The sequence below is a fragment of the Oryx dammah genome, unplaced genomic scaffold (assembly GCF_014754425.2).
Source record: "Oryx dammah isolate SB20612 unplaced genomic scaffold, SCBI_Odam_1.1 HiC_scaffold_25, whole genome shotgun sequence".
Classification (NCBI taxonomy): Eukaryota; Metazoa; Chordata; class Mammalia; order Artiodactyla; family Bovidae; genus Oryx; species Oryx dammah.
Window position 1 is genome coordinate 62,111,867 of NW_024070209.1, and position 17,136 is coordinate 62,129,002.

Genomic DNA, 17,136 nt, shown 5'->3' on the forward strand with positions numbered 1-17,136 from the left:
CTGAGCAACTGAACTGAAATGAACCTCCTGGGGGAAGGTAAACTCTTAAATATGGTCTGTTGATACAACAAGTTAAAGCGAAAACAGTTTCTAATATTTTTATTTATCTTGTTTTAATTTTTGCTGTAATACCATACAAATAAGTACAGTACTTATGGATTTGCATAGAAGGTTAAAGTATTCAATGAAAGAAAAGCTCTTAGGAATTTTTGAAAACTAACTTCCATAATAACTCTTACTGCTGTTTAGCTACCTTCATTGAGAAGAGTAAATGTGTTTTGCTGCTCTGGGTGTCATTTATCTTACATACAGGATATTTGTTCTTTTGTGATTCGTCCTTACATCAAAACCAGGAAGATAAATAATTCAGTTGTCGCTTTTGGCAGTCTTGTCTTTTGAAAAATCTGCTTGCCAATGCTGGAGACATGGGACACTTGGGTTTGATCCCTGGGTCAGGAAGATCCCCTAGAGTAGGAAATGGTAACCCACTCCAGTGTTCTTGCCTGGAAAATTCTGTGGACAGAGAAGCCTGGCAGGCTAAGGTCCATGGTGTCACAAAGAGTCAGACGTAACTGAGCACACATGCACAACTTAAATATAAAGATATTTTGCTGCTTATTTTCATTATTTGCCACATTTTTGCCACTATGTACATTAATATTGAAATAAGAGATTCACTTCTTGGCATTTTTGTTGATTATACTTTCTTCATCTTACCGTATAAGCACCTTTTTTTCTCCTTCCAAATTGTTGTGGATGTTTCAGGAAACTTACCTGTAAAATGAATATAATCATTCATATCTCATACCATAGTGTGAGGACTGAATGAGATAATTCACGAGTGCTTCTCACATAAGTATTGATGCTGCTAAGTCGCTTCAGTCGTGTCCGACTCTGTGCGACCCCGTGGACTGCAGCCTACCAGGCTCCTCCATCCATGGGATTTTCCAGGCAGGAGTACTGGAGTGGGTTGCCATTGCCTTCTCCATATGTATTGATACATAGTGCCAAAGTAATATTAATATTGTTATTGATGGAAGCAGGAAATGAAAGTATATGGAATATACTATTTATTTCACAGATATTTTAAGTAATATTGTGTATTATTAATACAGTTGATGCCAGTAGTGTCTTGGATTTTTGTTTTTAAAATGGCAAGTTCAGAGAAATTCTGAAGTCTCTGAAAAATACTCAGCTTTGGAATTGTGGGAGTTTTATTAAGTAGTCTTAAAGTTTGCACCCTATGTTGAAGGGGGGATGATAATCCTAAAATGAAACAAACACCATCACCTTTCTCAGGTCTTTACTAAAAAGATTTTATTTTTAGGGGCTCTCTTTGTTTTGTTAGCCACCATTGAACACCATGTTTTGCTAGCCACCGTTGAGCACCATGACATCACTAACTCAATGGACATGAGTTTGAGCAATCTCTCGGAGATAGTGAAAGACAGTGAAGCCTGGCTGTCTGTGGGATTGCAAAGAGTCAGACACCACTTAGCGACTGCTGAACAATTTAATATGCTGAGAATAAACCACTCAAAAAGAGAAAAGAAAATTATCATTTTATAGATTTAAAATTTTAGAAGCACGAAAACTTTTGTGACATCATGGCCCAGGCATCTCTAGATGTATTGAAAACAAAGAGTTAACTAAATTTAAATCTTCATATGGCTCAGAAGAAAAGCTTTTTCTTTTGTTTTTTATGACAAGATGACTTCTAAGCAGGAATGTAGACTGAGAGGATTTATTGACAGTGCATTTTGATAGTGATAGTATCTGAAAACTCCCATGAGGCTATTACAGTAAAGATTTAAATAATTTGGACTACTGAAATAACAGGCAACATTTGTAATGCAAATTGATGTTAATTGTTTTATAATATTTTCTTTCATTTTTCTGAAAAAAGTAGATTTTTTTTTAAACAAGTGATTAATTATAAACCTCAAACATATTGTGGGAAAAAGGTAGTGAGTGTGTGTGTGTGTGTGTTCCATTAAATAAGGCTTGCTAGTCCACTCCAGTACTCTTGCCTGGGAAATCCCATGGACAGCAGAGCCTGGTAGGCTACAGTCCATGGGGTCACGAGGAGTTGGACACAACTGAGCGACTTCACTTTCACTTTTCACTTTCATGCACCGGAGAAGGAAATGGCAACCCACTCCAGTATTCTTGCCTGGAGAGTCCCAGGGACGGGAGCCTGGTGGGCTGCCATCTATGGGGTCGCACAGAGTTGGACACGACTGACGTGACTTAGCACTAGCAGTGTCGTTTGTACTATTTAAGTCAGTAGCATAAGTTCAGATACAGTTGTCTTTTCCCTTTTCTTACCACTAACCTTTCTGCTTGTGTTCTTCACCACAACCGTCGACTTCCAACTCAGTCCCTATAAAAATGTGTTTGGGGTGAAGGGTCCTTAGTAAAGCTCGATTACGTCATCTGGAAGTAATCTGGAAGTGCTGTCTGGCCTTGAAAGTTGATGTATACATTGATTAAGCTGGGCTGGTGTCCTATAAGACAGGGATCCCCAGTCTCCAGACTTTGGACCTGTTCCCTAACCAATGTCAGTCCTTGGCCTGTTGAGAACCGGGCTACACAGCAGGAAGTGAGCAACAGGTGAGTGGAAGCTTCATCTGCCGCTCCCCATCTCTCTCACATTACCTCCTGCACTATCCCCTTCCCCCACTGTGGAAAAACTGTCTTCCATGAAACCGGTCCCTGCTGCCAAAAAGTTTGGGGACCACTGTTGTAAAAGATGGGGATTTCTTTTTGGTGAGTTTTTAGCTTGTCCAGAAGGAACTCTCAATGGATGATTCTGGGATTCCCTAGAGGGCCTCTTAAGAGACCCCACCATTACCACCAAATGTGTGCTCAAGGGTCTTTGGGGTAGGTGATCCTTTGTGTGGATGATGAAGGACAGAGGTTTGGTCGAGGATTCTCTCTCTCTCAGAGAAGTATGCAGAATCATTTCTAAGCACCTGCTTAGAAGCTTTTCCTCTTGTGGTCTTTCCTCTAACTTGGAAGTATCTACAGCCAGTATCCTTCAAGGTACTACTGGTGAGAACTTTTAGGTTACACTGTCCTATTCTATTTCAAAGCCTCTATCTTTTAACAAACTATTGGTCCTTTGAATTAGTTCAGAGGTCATGGTCTCTGTCCTTTAACTTTGGGCATTGTTTCATATTTTCTTGGGATTGGTTATAGAAATTAGAAATAAAGTCAACTTCCTGTATCTTTAATGTGGTTACTAATAGTTTTCTTGAATGATTTATTCTTTCAGTGACCTTTTAAGCTGTGTGATTCTGTTTTATTTTTAAATTTTTTTACTGCACCATGTAGCATGTGGGAATCTTAGTTCCTAATGAGCAGTTGAACCCAACCCTCCCCCCTCACATTGGAAGCACAAAGTCTAAACCACTGGACCACCAAGGCAGTCCCTTAGTGACCTTTTAAAAGTCTATGCAGAGTAGTGTGAATGTTTGAGCCAAGTAAGCAAACATTGGCTTAGATCTTGTTAAGGCTAGATTGTGATTTGAGCCACAGACTTGGGTATATGTTTAAATGTGATGATAGTTGATAACTTACTGAGTACACAGAATGTGCCAGGTACTTAAGGTCTGTTATCTAAAATCCTCATAACAGCATTGTAGAGTAGGGACTGCTAGCTGCTTTTTATAGATAGGAAACTGAAGGCTCAGAGAGGGCAAACTCACATAGTTAGTAAACAGGGAAACCAGAACCTAAACCTGGGCCCTAACTCCAGATCCAAGATCTTGCCCTCGTACCATACTACCTCTTGAGACATATTATGTCTGTATAAATAGAGCTTTATATTTATATCCCAGAATAAGGCAAGATATTAATAAGCAAAAAAGGTTTTTTCTAGAGCGGTATATTTTTAACTATGGTCATATAGTCATTCAGTTGTAACATAACTGCTGTTAATCTAAGTATGTTGATTTTCTGAGAAACATTTTTTGACATATAGCATACACACAGCAAAGCACACAAACCGTAAGTGTACAACAGGATGAATTTTTATAAAAGAATGTGCCAGTATAAATACTACCCAGTGGGGAGATAATAACATTATCTCTGTTAGTGTCCAATAGGCTCTTCAGTGCCACTCTCCAGTCAGTACTCTACCCCTCCCTGTCAGTTCAGTTCAGTCACTCAGTTGTGTCTGACTCTTTGTGACCCCATGGACCGCAGCACACCAGGCTTCGCTGTCCATCACCAACTCCCAGAGCTTGCTCATACTCATATCCATTGAGTCGGTAATGCCATCCAACCAGCTCATCCTCTGTTGTCCCCTTCTCCTCCTGCCTTCAGTCTTTCCCAGCATCAGATAACCATTGTTCTGAATTACCATCATAGATCAGTTTTGTGTCTTTGGCATAGAAACGGAATCATGCACTGTGAATTTTATATATAGTTACCTGGTTTTTATACATTATGTCTGTAATACTTACCTGTGTTGTTGCATATAGTAATAATTCATTTCATTGCCGTGTTTGCTTATACCGTGGTTTATTTTAACCATTCTGTTGATGTGCATTTAGGTTATTTTCAGTTAAGAATAGAGGTGTCAAGAACGGTCTTGTGCATGTCTTTTAGCACATGTAAATACTCGCTTTTGTGGGATATAAACCTGGTATAGTTTTAGTAAATACTTCTGAGCTGTTCTCCAAGTGGGCATACCAGTTTACACTCCCGCCATTAAAGAATGAAAATCCCAGTTGCTCTAGTCTTTGCCATCAGTGGCTATAGTTTAAATTGTTCTAATTTTAGCCATCCTAGTGGGTATGTTGTTGTGTCTTGTTGTGGTTTTAATGTACATTTCCCTGATGACTTTTCATATGCTTATTCGCTTTTTGGACATCCTCCTTTATGAAATACTCTTTTGTCTAAATATTTTGACCATTTTTCTTTTAGATCGTCTCATATTGATTTGTAGGAATTTTTTGCATATTCTGGGTGTGAGTTCTTTGGCAGTTACATGTATTCCAAGTATCTTCTTCCAGACGGTGGCTTGCCTTTTCATTCTCTTAATGTTCTCCCGACAGAAGTTTTTAACTTTGAGTCCAATTTATCAATTTTTTCTTTTATGATTGCTGCTTTCTATTACTTGTTTAAAGCACCTTACCTTCCCTGAAGTCATGAAAATAATCTCTTAAATTACCTCCTAGAAGGCTGATTATTTTATCTTTCACATTTAGGCCTACACTCTGTATGGTGCCAACTTTTGAGTAAGATATTAGGTAGAATCAAAGATTTTTTCTCCCAGTTGATGGTCTAGCATCATTCCCCCCCGCCCCAACCCCCACCGCCACTTTGCACTGGCATCTTGGTTATCGCATGGCCATATAGCTTTAAACAAATGCTTGGTATCTGGTTAGGTTGTCCTCCAACTTTGTACTTCTTGAGAAACTATTTTTAAATAGGTTGATAGTCTTAAATGATTAGCCCCATCCCTCTTTTCATTCCTTTGCCTTCCCAAGCCCATCTTGCCACTTGAGCCCAGAGCTTTCAGCCTGGAGACTCACCATCTTTTTTTTCCCAAGACCATTTCAGACTGTGGCTAGAGCTCATTAAACAAATGTGGCTCTTCCTCTTGAGAGAGATGAATTCCAAGTCACCTTCACTCATTGTATCCCCTATCTTCCTGGCTGCCACTCTGGCACAGGGCTGTTCTGACTACCTTTAGGACTACAACGACTACTCAATCAGGAGAGCCCTGTGTAAACTGTGACCTCAGTCTTTCCTAGATATCTCCGTTACTTGTTTACTGGCCTCTAACAGGTCTTGGAATCAGCAGACAAGAAAAAGGCAAGTTGAGCATACTCCCCTTCCCTGCAAAACACACATGCACACACACACAAGTGCTTGTTCAGATTGTAAAGAAATTGGATAATAGATAGGACTCCTTGGGTGTGAAGTAAGTAGTTCATTAAGGATGAAGAAATATTTATTGAGGTGGTTGTGTGCCAGGTACAGTATTAATGTCAGCTCACCTATGCTTCTGTTTGGTAGAACTACTTAAAAATCCATATTTTCCTGTGGTTAAAAAAAATAGTAGATTTGCTTAAGTCAGTCTTAATGTTTAAATTCATTACACTTCAGCTAAAATGAACAAATATACTTCAGTTAACAAATTTTGCTGAATTGGCCTGGGCACACAAGAATTTTCTGGAAAATTTCAGCCCCCCTACACTGGCTGGTTGGCATTCTTGGCTGGAACCCAGGAGCAGCGGCACTCTCAGGTTTCTGCAGGGTGAGCTGGACCCAAGCCAAGACCTGCTGAAGTGAATGTGCAACCCATGTTCTTCTCATCAGTAGGTGACACAGTTTTGAGGAATGTGGAAACGTTCATAGTCTGGGGGTCTCAGAAAGCCTGTCGCACTTGAGGAGGGAGAGAATACCTTGCTAAAGTGGGACAAGAAGAAAAACTACTTTCTGTTGTTGGTTACAAAGTTCCTGATTGAGATCTTTGTATTTGCCTTAACTTCCCAGTTTGAAGTAAGCCTGAAAACAATAAAATGTTTCATTTTTCAAACAATAGAAAAGGCAGTAGATTAACCATGAACAGATTCTACTTAAACATCACAGATGGCCCTTTACAAATAAAATGTTATAAGAATGTAAAATGATACAGCACTCTCAAAAATAGTTTGGCAGTTTTTTACCAAACTAAACATGTGCTAACATAAGATCCTCTTCTTAATATCTTCTGCTTCTGTTAGGTCCATACCATTTCTGTCCTTTATCGAGCCCATCTTTGCATGAAATGTTCCCTTGGTATCTCTGATTTTCTTGAAGAGATCTCTGATCTTTCCCATTCTGTTGTTTGCCTCTATTTCTTTGCATTGATCGCTGAGGAAGGCTTTCTTCTCTCTTCTTGCTATTATTTGGAACTCTGCATTCAGATACTTATATCTTTCCTTTTCTCCTTTGCTTTTCACTTCTCTTCTTTTCACAGCTATTTGTAAGGCCTCCCCAGACAGCCATTTTGCTTTTTTACATTTCTTTATGGTCTTGATCCCTGTCTCCTGTACAATGTCACGAACCTCCGTGCATAATTACTGCACATGTTGATTGCAGCCATGAAATTAAAAGACGCTTGGTCCTTGGAAGAAAAGTTATGACCAACCTAGATAGCATGTTGAAAAGCAGAGACATTACTTTGCCAATAAAGGTCCGTCTAGTCAAGGCTATGGTTTTTCCAGTGATCATGTATGGATGTGAGAGTTGGACTGTGAAGAAAGCTGAGCAACAAAGAATTGATGCTTTTGAACTGTGGTGTTGGAGAAGACTCTTGAGAGTCCTTTGGACTGCAAGGAGATCCAACCAGTCCATTCTGAAGGAGATCAGCCCTGGGATTTCTTTGGAATGAATGATGCTAAAGCTGAAGCTCCAGTACTTTGGCCACCTCATGTGATGAGTTGACTCATTGGAAAAGACTTTGATGCTGGGAGGGATTGGGGGCAGGAGAAGAAGGGGACGACAGAAGATGAGATGGCTGGATGGCATCACTGACTCAATGGATGTGAGTCTGAGTGAACTCCGGGAATTGGTGATGGACAGGGAGGCCTGGCGTGCTGTGATTCATGGAGTCACAAAGAGTCGGACACGACTGAGCGACTGAACTGAACTGAACATAAGATCCAGTGATCCTATGCTTGCTCAGTTATCCCAGAGAAATAAGAACCTGTGTTCACACAAAAACCTATATGTAAATGTCTTTAGCATCTTTATTATAAATACTATTTAAATACACTATTAGTGTATGTATTATTAATGAGTTGGTGATGGAACAGGGAAGCCTGGTATGCTGCAGTCCATGTGGTCACAAAGAGTCGGACATGGCTGAGCGACTGAACTGAACCCACTCCAGTATTCATCTACTCAGGCAGTCCTTACCACAACCCCAAGGGACTCTCAAGAGTCTTCAACACCACAGTTCAAAAGCATCAATTCTTCAGCGCTCAGCTTTCTTTATAGTCCAACTCTCACATCCATACATGACTACTGGAAAAACCATAGCTTTGACTAGACAGACCTTTGTTGGCAAAGTAACGTCTCTGCTTTTGAATATGCTGTCTGGGTAGGTCCTAACTTTTCTTCCAAGGAGTAAGCGTCTTTTAATTTCATGGCTGCAGTCACCATCTGCAGTGATTTTGGAGCCCAAAAAAATAAAGTCTGACACTGTTTCCCCATCTATTTGCCATGAGGTGATGGGACCAGATGCCATGGTCTTAGTTTTCTGAATGTTGAATTTTAAGCCAGCTTTTTCAGTCTCCTCTTTCATCAAGAGGCTGTTTAGTTCTTCTTTGCTTTCTGCCATAAGGGTGGTGTCATCTGCATATCTAAGGTTATTGATATTTCTCCCGGCAATCTTGATTCCAGATTGTGTTTCATCCAGCCCTGGACCTTAAGTGCATTATGCTGAATGAAAAAAGTCAACCTCAAAAGGTTACCTGCTGTATGATTCTATTTACATAATACTTTTCATAAAATTAAAGGAGATGTAGAATGGATTAGTGGTTGCCCAGGGACAGTGTATTAAAAAGCAGAGACATCACTTTGCCATCAAAGGTCCATATATCAAAGCTATGGTTTTTCCAGTAGTCATGTATGAATGTGAGAGTTGGACCATAAAGAAGGCTGAGTGACAAAAAATTCATGCTTTTGAACTGTGGTGCTGGGGAAGACTCTTGAGACTCCCTTGGACTGCAAGGAGATCAAACCAGTCAATCCTAAAGGAAATCAGCCCAAAATATTCATTGGAAGGACTGATGCTGAAGCTAAACTTCCAACACTTTGGCCACCTGGTGCAAAGAGCCAACTCATTGGAAGAGATCCTGATGGTGACAAAAATTGAGGACAGGAGGAAAAGGGGGATGAGATGGTTGGATGGCATCACTGACTCAATAGACACGAGTTTGAACAAACTCCAGGATATAGTGAAGGACAGGAAAGCTTGGTGTGCTGCAGTCCATGGGGTCTCAAAGAATTGGACACAACTGAGCAACTGAACAACATCAACAGGGACAGGAATGGGTTGGAAGAGTGGGGGCAGGTCTGTATCTTGATACTGGTGGTTACATAGATCTGTACATGGCATAAAATTGAACTATACACAAACACAAAAGAATGTAAGTTTTTTTCTTCTTTTTTTTAAATGGTGAAAACAGAATAAAGGTCTGTAGTTCAGTTGATGGTAATACCAGTGTTTCCAGTTTTGCTATTATGCTAGAACTATCTGAGATGTCACCTTTAGAAGGAGCTGGGTGAAGGGTGCACAGGACTTTACCATTTTTGCAACTTCGTTCATCTATCATTCTTTCAAAGAAAAACATTTTAAAAAATAAGGTATGTTATACACTCACATTCATGGAAGCATGATTCACAGTAGCCAAAATGTGGAACCAACCCATCTGTCCATCAACAGATGATAGTATCACATACAATAGGATCATTTCAACCTTAAAAAGAATACAATTCTGACACATGCTGCAATATGTATAAACCTTGAGGACATCATGGAAGGTGAAGTAAACCAGTTACAGAAGAACAAATACTGCATGATTCTTCTTACAGAAGGTACCTAGAGTAGTCAAAATTCCTAGAGACAGAAAGTGGAATGGTGGCTGCAGGAGCGAGGGGGTGGGGACGGAGAATGGGGAGTTGTCATTTAGTAAGTACAAAGGCACTTTGATGCTTTGGAGGATAAAAAAGTTCCAGAGATTGATGCTGGTGATTGTTGTACAACAGTGTCAATACACTTAAAGCCACTGAACCATACACTTAAAAGTGGTTTAAATTTGGTAAATTTTATGCATATCTGCTGTAATTTTTAATAAAGCATTATTATTGTGTAAGTAACACATTTTATTATAAAATAGGCATATATAAATGTAAGCATAAGTCTCCTGGGATGCTTTTAACCTTTTTCTTTCATTTTTCATCTTGCAGTAATCAGAAACTTATAAAAAGATTTTTCTTTTCCCAGAACAGTTTGAGACTGTTGCCCCATCTCTTCCAAATATTTCAGTGTGTATACCAAGAACTTCTCTTACATAACCACAACACTACCATCAAAATCAAGAAAGCATCAGTGCATTGCTGCTAATGCTTGGGCCCTTTTCAAGTCTCACAGTCATCCAATAATGACCTTTATAAAAAGGGGAGCCAGTTGAGAATCAAGTGTAGTATTTACTTGCCACAGCTCTTTAGTCAACTTCAATCTGGAACGGTTTTCCAATTTTTCTGTTACTTTCATGGCATTGATACTTTTGAAGATTATTATAGACCAGTTGTTTCATAGATTCTCTCTCAATTTGAATTTGTCTGAAGTTTCCTCATGAATTGAGTCAGACTGTGTATTTTTGGCAGGGATTCCAGAAAGGAGTCTGTGTCCTCATTGCATCTTATCAGGTGATGCATGATTTCTGTATTTCTGCTTCTAATGATACTGACTTTGATCATTTAATCTAAGTGTCAGTCTTCACCAAGGGAAAGTTACCCTTGTTCCCTTTGTAATTAAGTATGTTGAGGGGAGGTATTTTGAAGCTGTACAATATCTTGTTCCTAATCTAACTTTCAGTTTATTCATTTACATGTTTATATCCATGAGGGCTGATAGTTTATTATTTTATTCAGTGAATTATAATCCATCATCATCTTTATTTTGATCCTGAAGTTGTCCCTGATTTAAACAGTAGTAACCCCTTCAAGCTGGTTTTTGTGTCCTTTTGACATATCTGCATCATCATGATTGATTTTAAATTTAAAAAAGGAATTATATTTAAAAGATTTCAGAAGGATCCTATTGTAATGATACGGCATAATTTGCTTATGTAATCCCTCTGGAGCGTGTTGTTAAACAGAAAAAAAAAAGAGTTCGTATGCTGCTAAGTCACTTCAGTCGTGTCTGACTCCATGCGACCGCATAGACAGCAGCCCACCAGGCTCCTCCGTCCCTGGGATTCTCCAGGCAAGAAGATTCTCCAGGCAACTGGAGTGGGTTGCCATTTCCTTCTCCAGTGCATGAAAGTGAAAAGTAAAAGTGGAGTCACTCAGTCGTGTCCAACTCTTCACGACCCCATGGACTGCAGCCCACCAGGCTCCTCTGCCCATGGGATTTTCCAGGCAAGAATACTGGAGTGGGGTGCCATTGCCTTCTCTGAGAATTCATAGTGTAGCCAAATTGCCTTCTGTGTGTGTGTGCAAGTGTCCCTCTCTCCACACTTTCATTAACAATTATATTTTTAAACACTAGGAACTTCATAATTGTAGGGAAACTGTTAGAGGCCAAATGACCTTGTACACCCAGCATTAGAAGGAGTTATCAGGAAGCTCAACAAAGGAAGAAAATAGAATCTATGTGTATCTTTTACTGTGTGTATGATTTTCTCTTTAAATCTTGGGAAAAAAAGTATCTTGGAACTAAAGCAGTTATTTCCTTCTTTATAATGCTGATTTCATAAGGTAAACAATTTAAAGTAGATATATTACAATGGGATCTTTTTCCTTCTGACTTGCTTATTTCTCTTAGCACTCACAAGTCATTAACCTAAAGATCTTTTTGTATCCTGAAGCCATTTTCTGCTAACCAGCTATATAACTCAGTAAAGTTGCTTATCAGTGAGCCTCATTTTCCTCCTCTCTGAATTAAATTATGTGGTTTATAAGGCACCTTCTCTCTAAAACTGGAAGATCTTAAGAAATTTTATCCTGAGAGTTGAAAGAATTTATTGTTATCTTGCAAAACTGGTTGAATTTTGTAGTAAACAATTTCCTCTTGTGTCTAACTTGACAACTGTGAGGATCAATTTATTGTTTATGGGCTGTTTTTATTCTAGGACTTTGATATTAATCTTCCCTTTCCTTTTACTGATAAGTCTGTCTTGTGACACTTTTGACTGTTTAGTACAGAGGAAAATAATAACTCATACACAGATTCCATTTAAGAATTGAATGTGTTAAAAAAAAAAAATCATTAACTAACAGACCTGGGAAGAATTATTCAAGAAATGTGACTGTGATAATTGCTAGTTACAAAAAAATTCACTTAGACCTTTGCTTTAGACCATATGGCAAAATAAATTGTAAATGTATTAAATGTTTAAAAAAAAAACCTGTAAAATAGAAAAAAAAGTGAATATTTATTAAATTTAAAATTTAAGCCTTTATGACAGCAAAATAATGAAGAAAACTACTAATGGAAAATCAATTTGACCCCTTAAAAATTAGCTTGGGAAGACAGTTTGGCTTATAACATTAATTACACACTTACCATGTGACCCAGCCTTTGCACTCCTGAGTATTCATCTTAAAGAAATGAGAGCTCATGTCCACATAACAGTCTGTACACGAACGTTCAAAGCAGCTTTACTTATAGTTGTAAACATACTGAAAATAACCTAGGTGTCTTACATGGAGTAAATAGAAAAACAAACTTGGTGACATCTATATAGTGGAATCAGTTCAGTTCAGCCGCTCAGTTGCGTCTGACTCTTTGAGACCCCATGAATTGCAGCACGCCAGGCCTCCCTGTCCATCACCAACTCCTGGAGTTTACTCAGACTCATGTCCATCGAGTCAGTGGTGCCATCCAGCCATCTCATCCTCTGTCGTCCCCTTCTCCTCCTGCCCCCAGTCCCTCCCAGCATCAGAGTCTTTTCCAATGAGTCAACTCTTCTCATGAGGTGGCCAAAGTACTGGAGTTTCAGCTTTAGCATCATTCATTCCAAAGAAATCCCAGGGCCAATCTCCTTCAGAATGGACTGGTTGGCTCTCCTTGCAGTCCAAGGGACTCTCAAGAGTCTTCTCCAACACCACAGTTCAAACGCATCAATTCTTCGGCACTCAGCCTTCTTCACAGTCCAACTCTCACATCCATACATGACCACTGGAAAAACCATAGCCTTGACTAGACGGACCTTAGTCGGCAAAGTAATGTCTCTGCTTTTGAATATGCTATCTAGGTTGGTCATAACTTTTCTTCCAAGGAGTAAGCGTCTTTTAATTTCATGGCTGCAGTCACCATCTGCAGTGATTTTGGAGCCCCAAAAAATAAAGTCTGACACTGTTTCCACTGTTTCCCCATCTATTTCCCATGAAGTGATGGGACCAGATGCCATGATCTTTGTTTTCTGAATGTTGAGCTTTAAGCCAACCTTTTCCCTCTCCTCTTTCACTTTCATCAAGAGGCTCTTTAGTTCCTCTTCACTTTCTGCCATAAGGGTGGTGTCATCTGCATATCTGAGGTTATTGATATTTCTCCCGGCAATCTTAATTCCAGCTTGTGCTTCTTCCAGCCCAGTGTTTCTCATGATGTACCCTGCATAGAAGTTAAATAGTGGAATACTACTTAGCAATAAAAAGGAATGAACTGTGGGTACATACAACAACATGGATGGATCTTGAGGGCATTAAGCTGAGTGAAAAAGCCAACTTCACAGGGTTACATATTACATAATTCCATTTAGATAACACTCTTGACATAGCAAAATTATAATGATGGAGAATAGATTAGTGGTTTCCAACAGTTAGGGTTTATGGAAGGGCATGGCTATTTAGGGATTACACAAAGGACTTTATACTGATATTATTGAACTATTTTTGCAACAGTTCTAACCCCAATTATAGTGACAGTGAAATCTAATCTGCACGTATGATCAGTTTCATAAAACTGTGCAGACACCCTAAGAAAGGAAAAGTGATGAAATCTAACCAAGCTGATTTAGTAGGTTACATGGATGTCTGTTTCAGGGTTTGTTCGTGTGCCATTGTTGTTCACTGTGTTCTTACCGAGGGAAACTCGGTGAGAGCATGCAGGAGAACTCTCTGTACTGTGTTAACAGCTTCTTGTGAGCCCTAAGCAATTTCAAAATGGAAAGTTACAAAAAATTAAACTATGGTATATTCAGGTAATGGAATATCATTCAATAGTTTAAGAAAATAAGTTTTCAAGCCATGAAAAGACATGGAGGAAGAACCTTCAATACATATTACTAGGTGGAAGAAGCCAATCATACAGTATATACAGGCTGCATACTCTGTAATTCTAATTGCATAACATTCTAGAAAAAGCAGAACTATGGAGACAGTAAGAAAATCAGTGCTTGCCAGGGGAGGGGAGAGGAACAGATGAATAGAGTAGGTGGAACGCAGGATTTGGGGTACCGTGAAACTACTCTGTGTCACACTGTAATGGTGGGTGCATGTCTTTATGCGTTTGTCCAAACTCAGAATGCTAACACCAAGAATGAACCCTAATAAGAACTGTGGACTTTGGGTAATGATGTGTCAGTGTAGGTTCATCAGTAGTAACAAATATAGCGCTTCGGTAGAAGATGTTCATAACAGAGGAGACTATGCAAATTAATGTGGGTAGGATCCGTATGGGAAGTTTCTATATCTTCTGCTCAATTCTGTTGTGAACCTAAAGCTTCTCTGAAAAAATAAAGTCTTTAAAATCAGAAAAAGTTAACTTGAGTCAGAAATAAACATTGAAAAGCAAATTGAAGAAAATATATGCAGCCATTATTAAAGACAGAATTTTCATTTTATTTATAAAGAACTCCTACAAATCCACAAGGCAAGCCCTGAGTCCCCAGTGAACTAGAAGGAGAGTCTAAGAGAACAAGCAAGTGCCCCAAGAGTACTCTTATAGATGTACTTTTGTAAGTGTTTATTTGAAAATTTCTGGAATCCTCAGATTCAATAATGTGCTATCAATGCCCTTGGAAACATACACTGTAAAAGGTGTTTTGTTTTGGTTTTTTTGCCATTATATTATAGCTGTGTAATCACCTAAGATAAAAATAGTTGGGTTTTTTTAAATTTTTATTTAATTTTTAATGAAGGATAATTGCTTTACAGAAAAATAGTTTAAAAAATAAAAAGCAGAGCACTGTAAATTTACACTGTTTTGAAGTTTCTTTGAGAGAATTCTGAATGACTTTGTTATATGTAATCTGTTCCCTAAAAAAAAATCTTTTTTTTTTTTTCCAGGTGTAAATTAAGTATTTGAAAGCAATTGAACGATGGAGCCAGACATCATTCGAATGTACTCTTCATCCCCACCACCACTAGACAATGGAGCTGAGGATGATGATGACGATGAATTTGGGGAATTTGGTGGGTTTTCTGAAGTTAGCCCTTCTGGTGTAGGGTTTGTTGATTTTGATACACCAGATTACACTCGTCCCAAGGAAGAGTTTGTACCTTCAAACCATTTTATGCCAATTCATGATTTCTCAGAAAATGTAGATAGCCTTACAAGCTTTAAGTCCATTAAAAATAGTAACGATAAGGACATCACTGCTGAACTTTCTTCTCCTGTGAAAGGACAGTCTGATGTTTTACTTTCTACCACCAGCAAAGAAATAATTTCATCTAAAACTTTAGATACTTCCATTGATGGCACAGAAAGTCCACGAGATTTAAATAAAGAAGTGGAGCAGAGACAGAATGTTGGAACACCTGAAAGTTTCTCTCCAGGAGATTTTAGAACTGATCTGAATGTTGTTCATCAGAACAAGCAGTTAGAGAGCTGCAATGGTGAAAAGCCTCCTTGTCTGGAGATTCTAACAAATGGGTTTGCAGTGTTGGAAACTGTAAATCCTCAGGGAACAGATGATCTGGACGCTATAGCTGATTCAAAAGGACGAAAGCCTCTTAGCACTCATAGTACTGAGTATAATTTAGACTATGCACCTAGTCCTGCTGAGGAATTTGCAGATTTTGCCACATTTTCCAGAAAAGAAAGGATACAACTAGAAGAAATAGGATGTGCAGTTTTAAATGATGAAGCACTAACCATTCAGGAAAACAATAAAATTAATAGAGTCAATGAACTGAATTCTATAAAAGAAGTTTCTTTGGATAGAAGCTTTGATGATAAAGGAGACACTGCTAGAAAGGATCAGGTTTGTGTTTCAGAAATAAGCATAGCGAGTGACAGGGGTTTCAGCAGGGGAAAGCAAGGCCTTCCCACATTGCAACAAGATGAATTTTTCAATTCAAGGGTTCAGTCAGAGGCTTGGAGTTTGGCAGACCCAGCTGAAAATTCAGAAGCTGGTAGGAGAGAACAATGTAAAGCTGAGGAAAATCTTGATTTATTCACTTCTAAATGTGCTGACCTGTGCATGGTTTCTACTAAAACTTTGGATGCAGACGACGAAGTTGGTTCTTCCAAAGAAGAAATTAGAGGGTTTACTGACTCCCAGAGCCTCAGCTTTGATCCTACAGAAGAAAATGTTTTGGATGATTCTGTGAGTGTAAAAAATGATGATAGTAGTAATGACTTTGTGACTTGCAACGATACCATTGAGGATGATTTTGGTGACTTTGGCACAGCCAGTGGCACAACTCCACCTTTTGTTACTGCTGGTACACAGGATTCAATGAGTGATGTCACTTTTGAAGAGTCCTCAGAGCACTTTCCACATTTGAGTGAACCAGGTGATGACTTTGGAGAATTTGGGGAGTCAAATACTGTCTCTTGCCAAGAGGAAATTGTATTTACTGAGTCAGACCTAAAACAGACTTCTGATAGTTTATCAGAGGGATGCAGTTTGGCAAGAAAACCTACTGGGACAGGCACTGAACCTATTTCACAACTGGAATTTGGGCAAGAAGGTGAGTTTGGAGACTTTGATTCTGTGCCAAATATTCAAGATGACTGCAGTGCTTTTCAAGACTCGGATGATTTTGCGGACTTCAGTTCAGCTGGTCTTAGCCAGGTTGTAGATTGGAATGCTTTTGAGGATGGACAGAAAGATAGCTGTTCCTGGGCTGCTTTTGGAGACCAGCAAGCCACTGAATCTCATCATCGAAAGGAAGCCTGGCAGTCACATAGGACAGATGAAAAGATTGATGCTCCAGGAACCCCCAAAGTGCACAGTGTCTCCTTAGCAGCTTCCAAAGGAGCAGTTGCTGGTGGTCATTTACACGAAACAACCACTTCAGTTCAGGTATTTACTGATTTTTCTCTATTTTGTATAACAGTGCTGTGGAGGTCTCTAATTTAGCTTTTCAAAAAGCCTTTTTTAATTGGGTCCCTGTTAAAGGAGTCTCTCTATGATACATAATGTTTGCCAGATTTGTAGATTTCATGTTTCACAATCA

At 39.0% G+C, this 17,136-nt stretch overlaps 1 protein-coding gene across 3 annotated transcripts in view; it reads left to right on the forward strand.

The window, feature by feature from the left end:
- Positions 1-17,136, forward strand: part of AFTPH (aftiphilin) — a 69,998-nt gene that overhangs the window by 15,163 nt on the left and 37,699 nt on the right. For all 3 annotated transcript variants that reach the window (XR_005718285.1, XM_040224028.1, XM_040224027.1), the window contains exon 2: positions 15,019-16,982. Coding sequence is in view for 2 of the 3 variants with exons in the window: in XM_040224028.1 (XP_040079962.1) it covers positions 15,051-16,982 (1,932 nt within the window). In the remaining variant the exon portion in view is untranslated. The remainder of the gene's footprint in view (positions 1-15,018; positions 16,983-17,136) is intronic.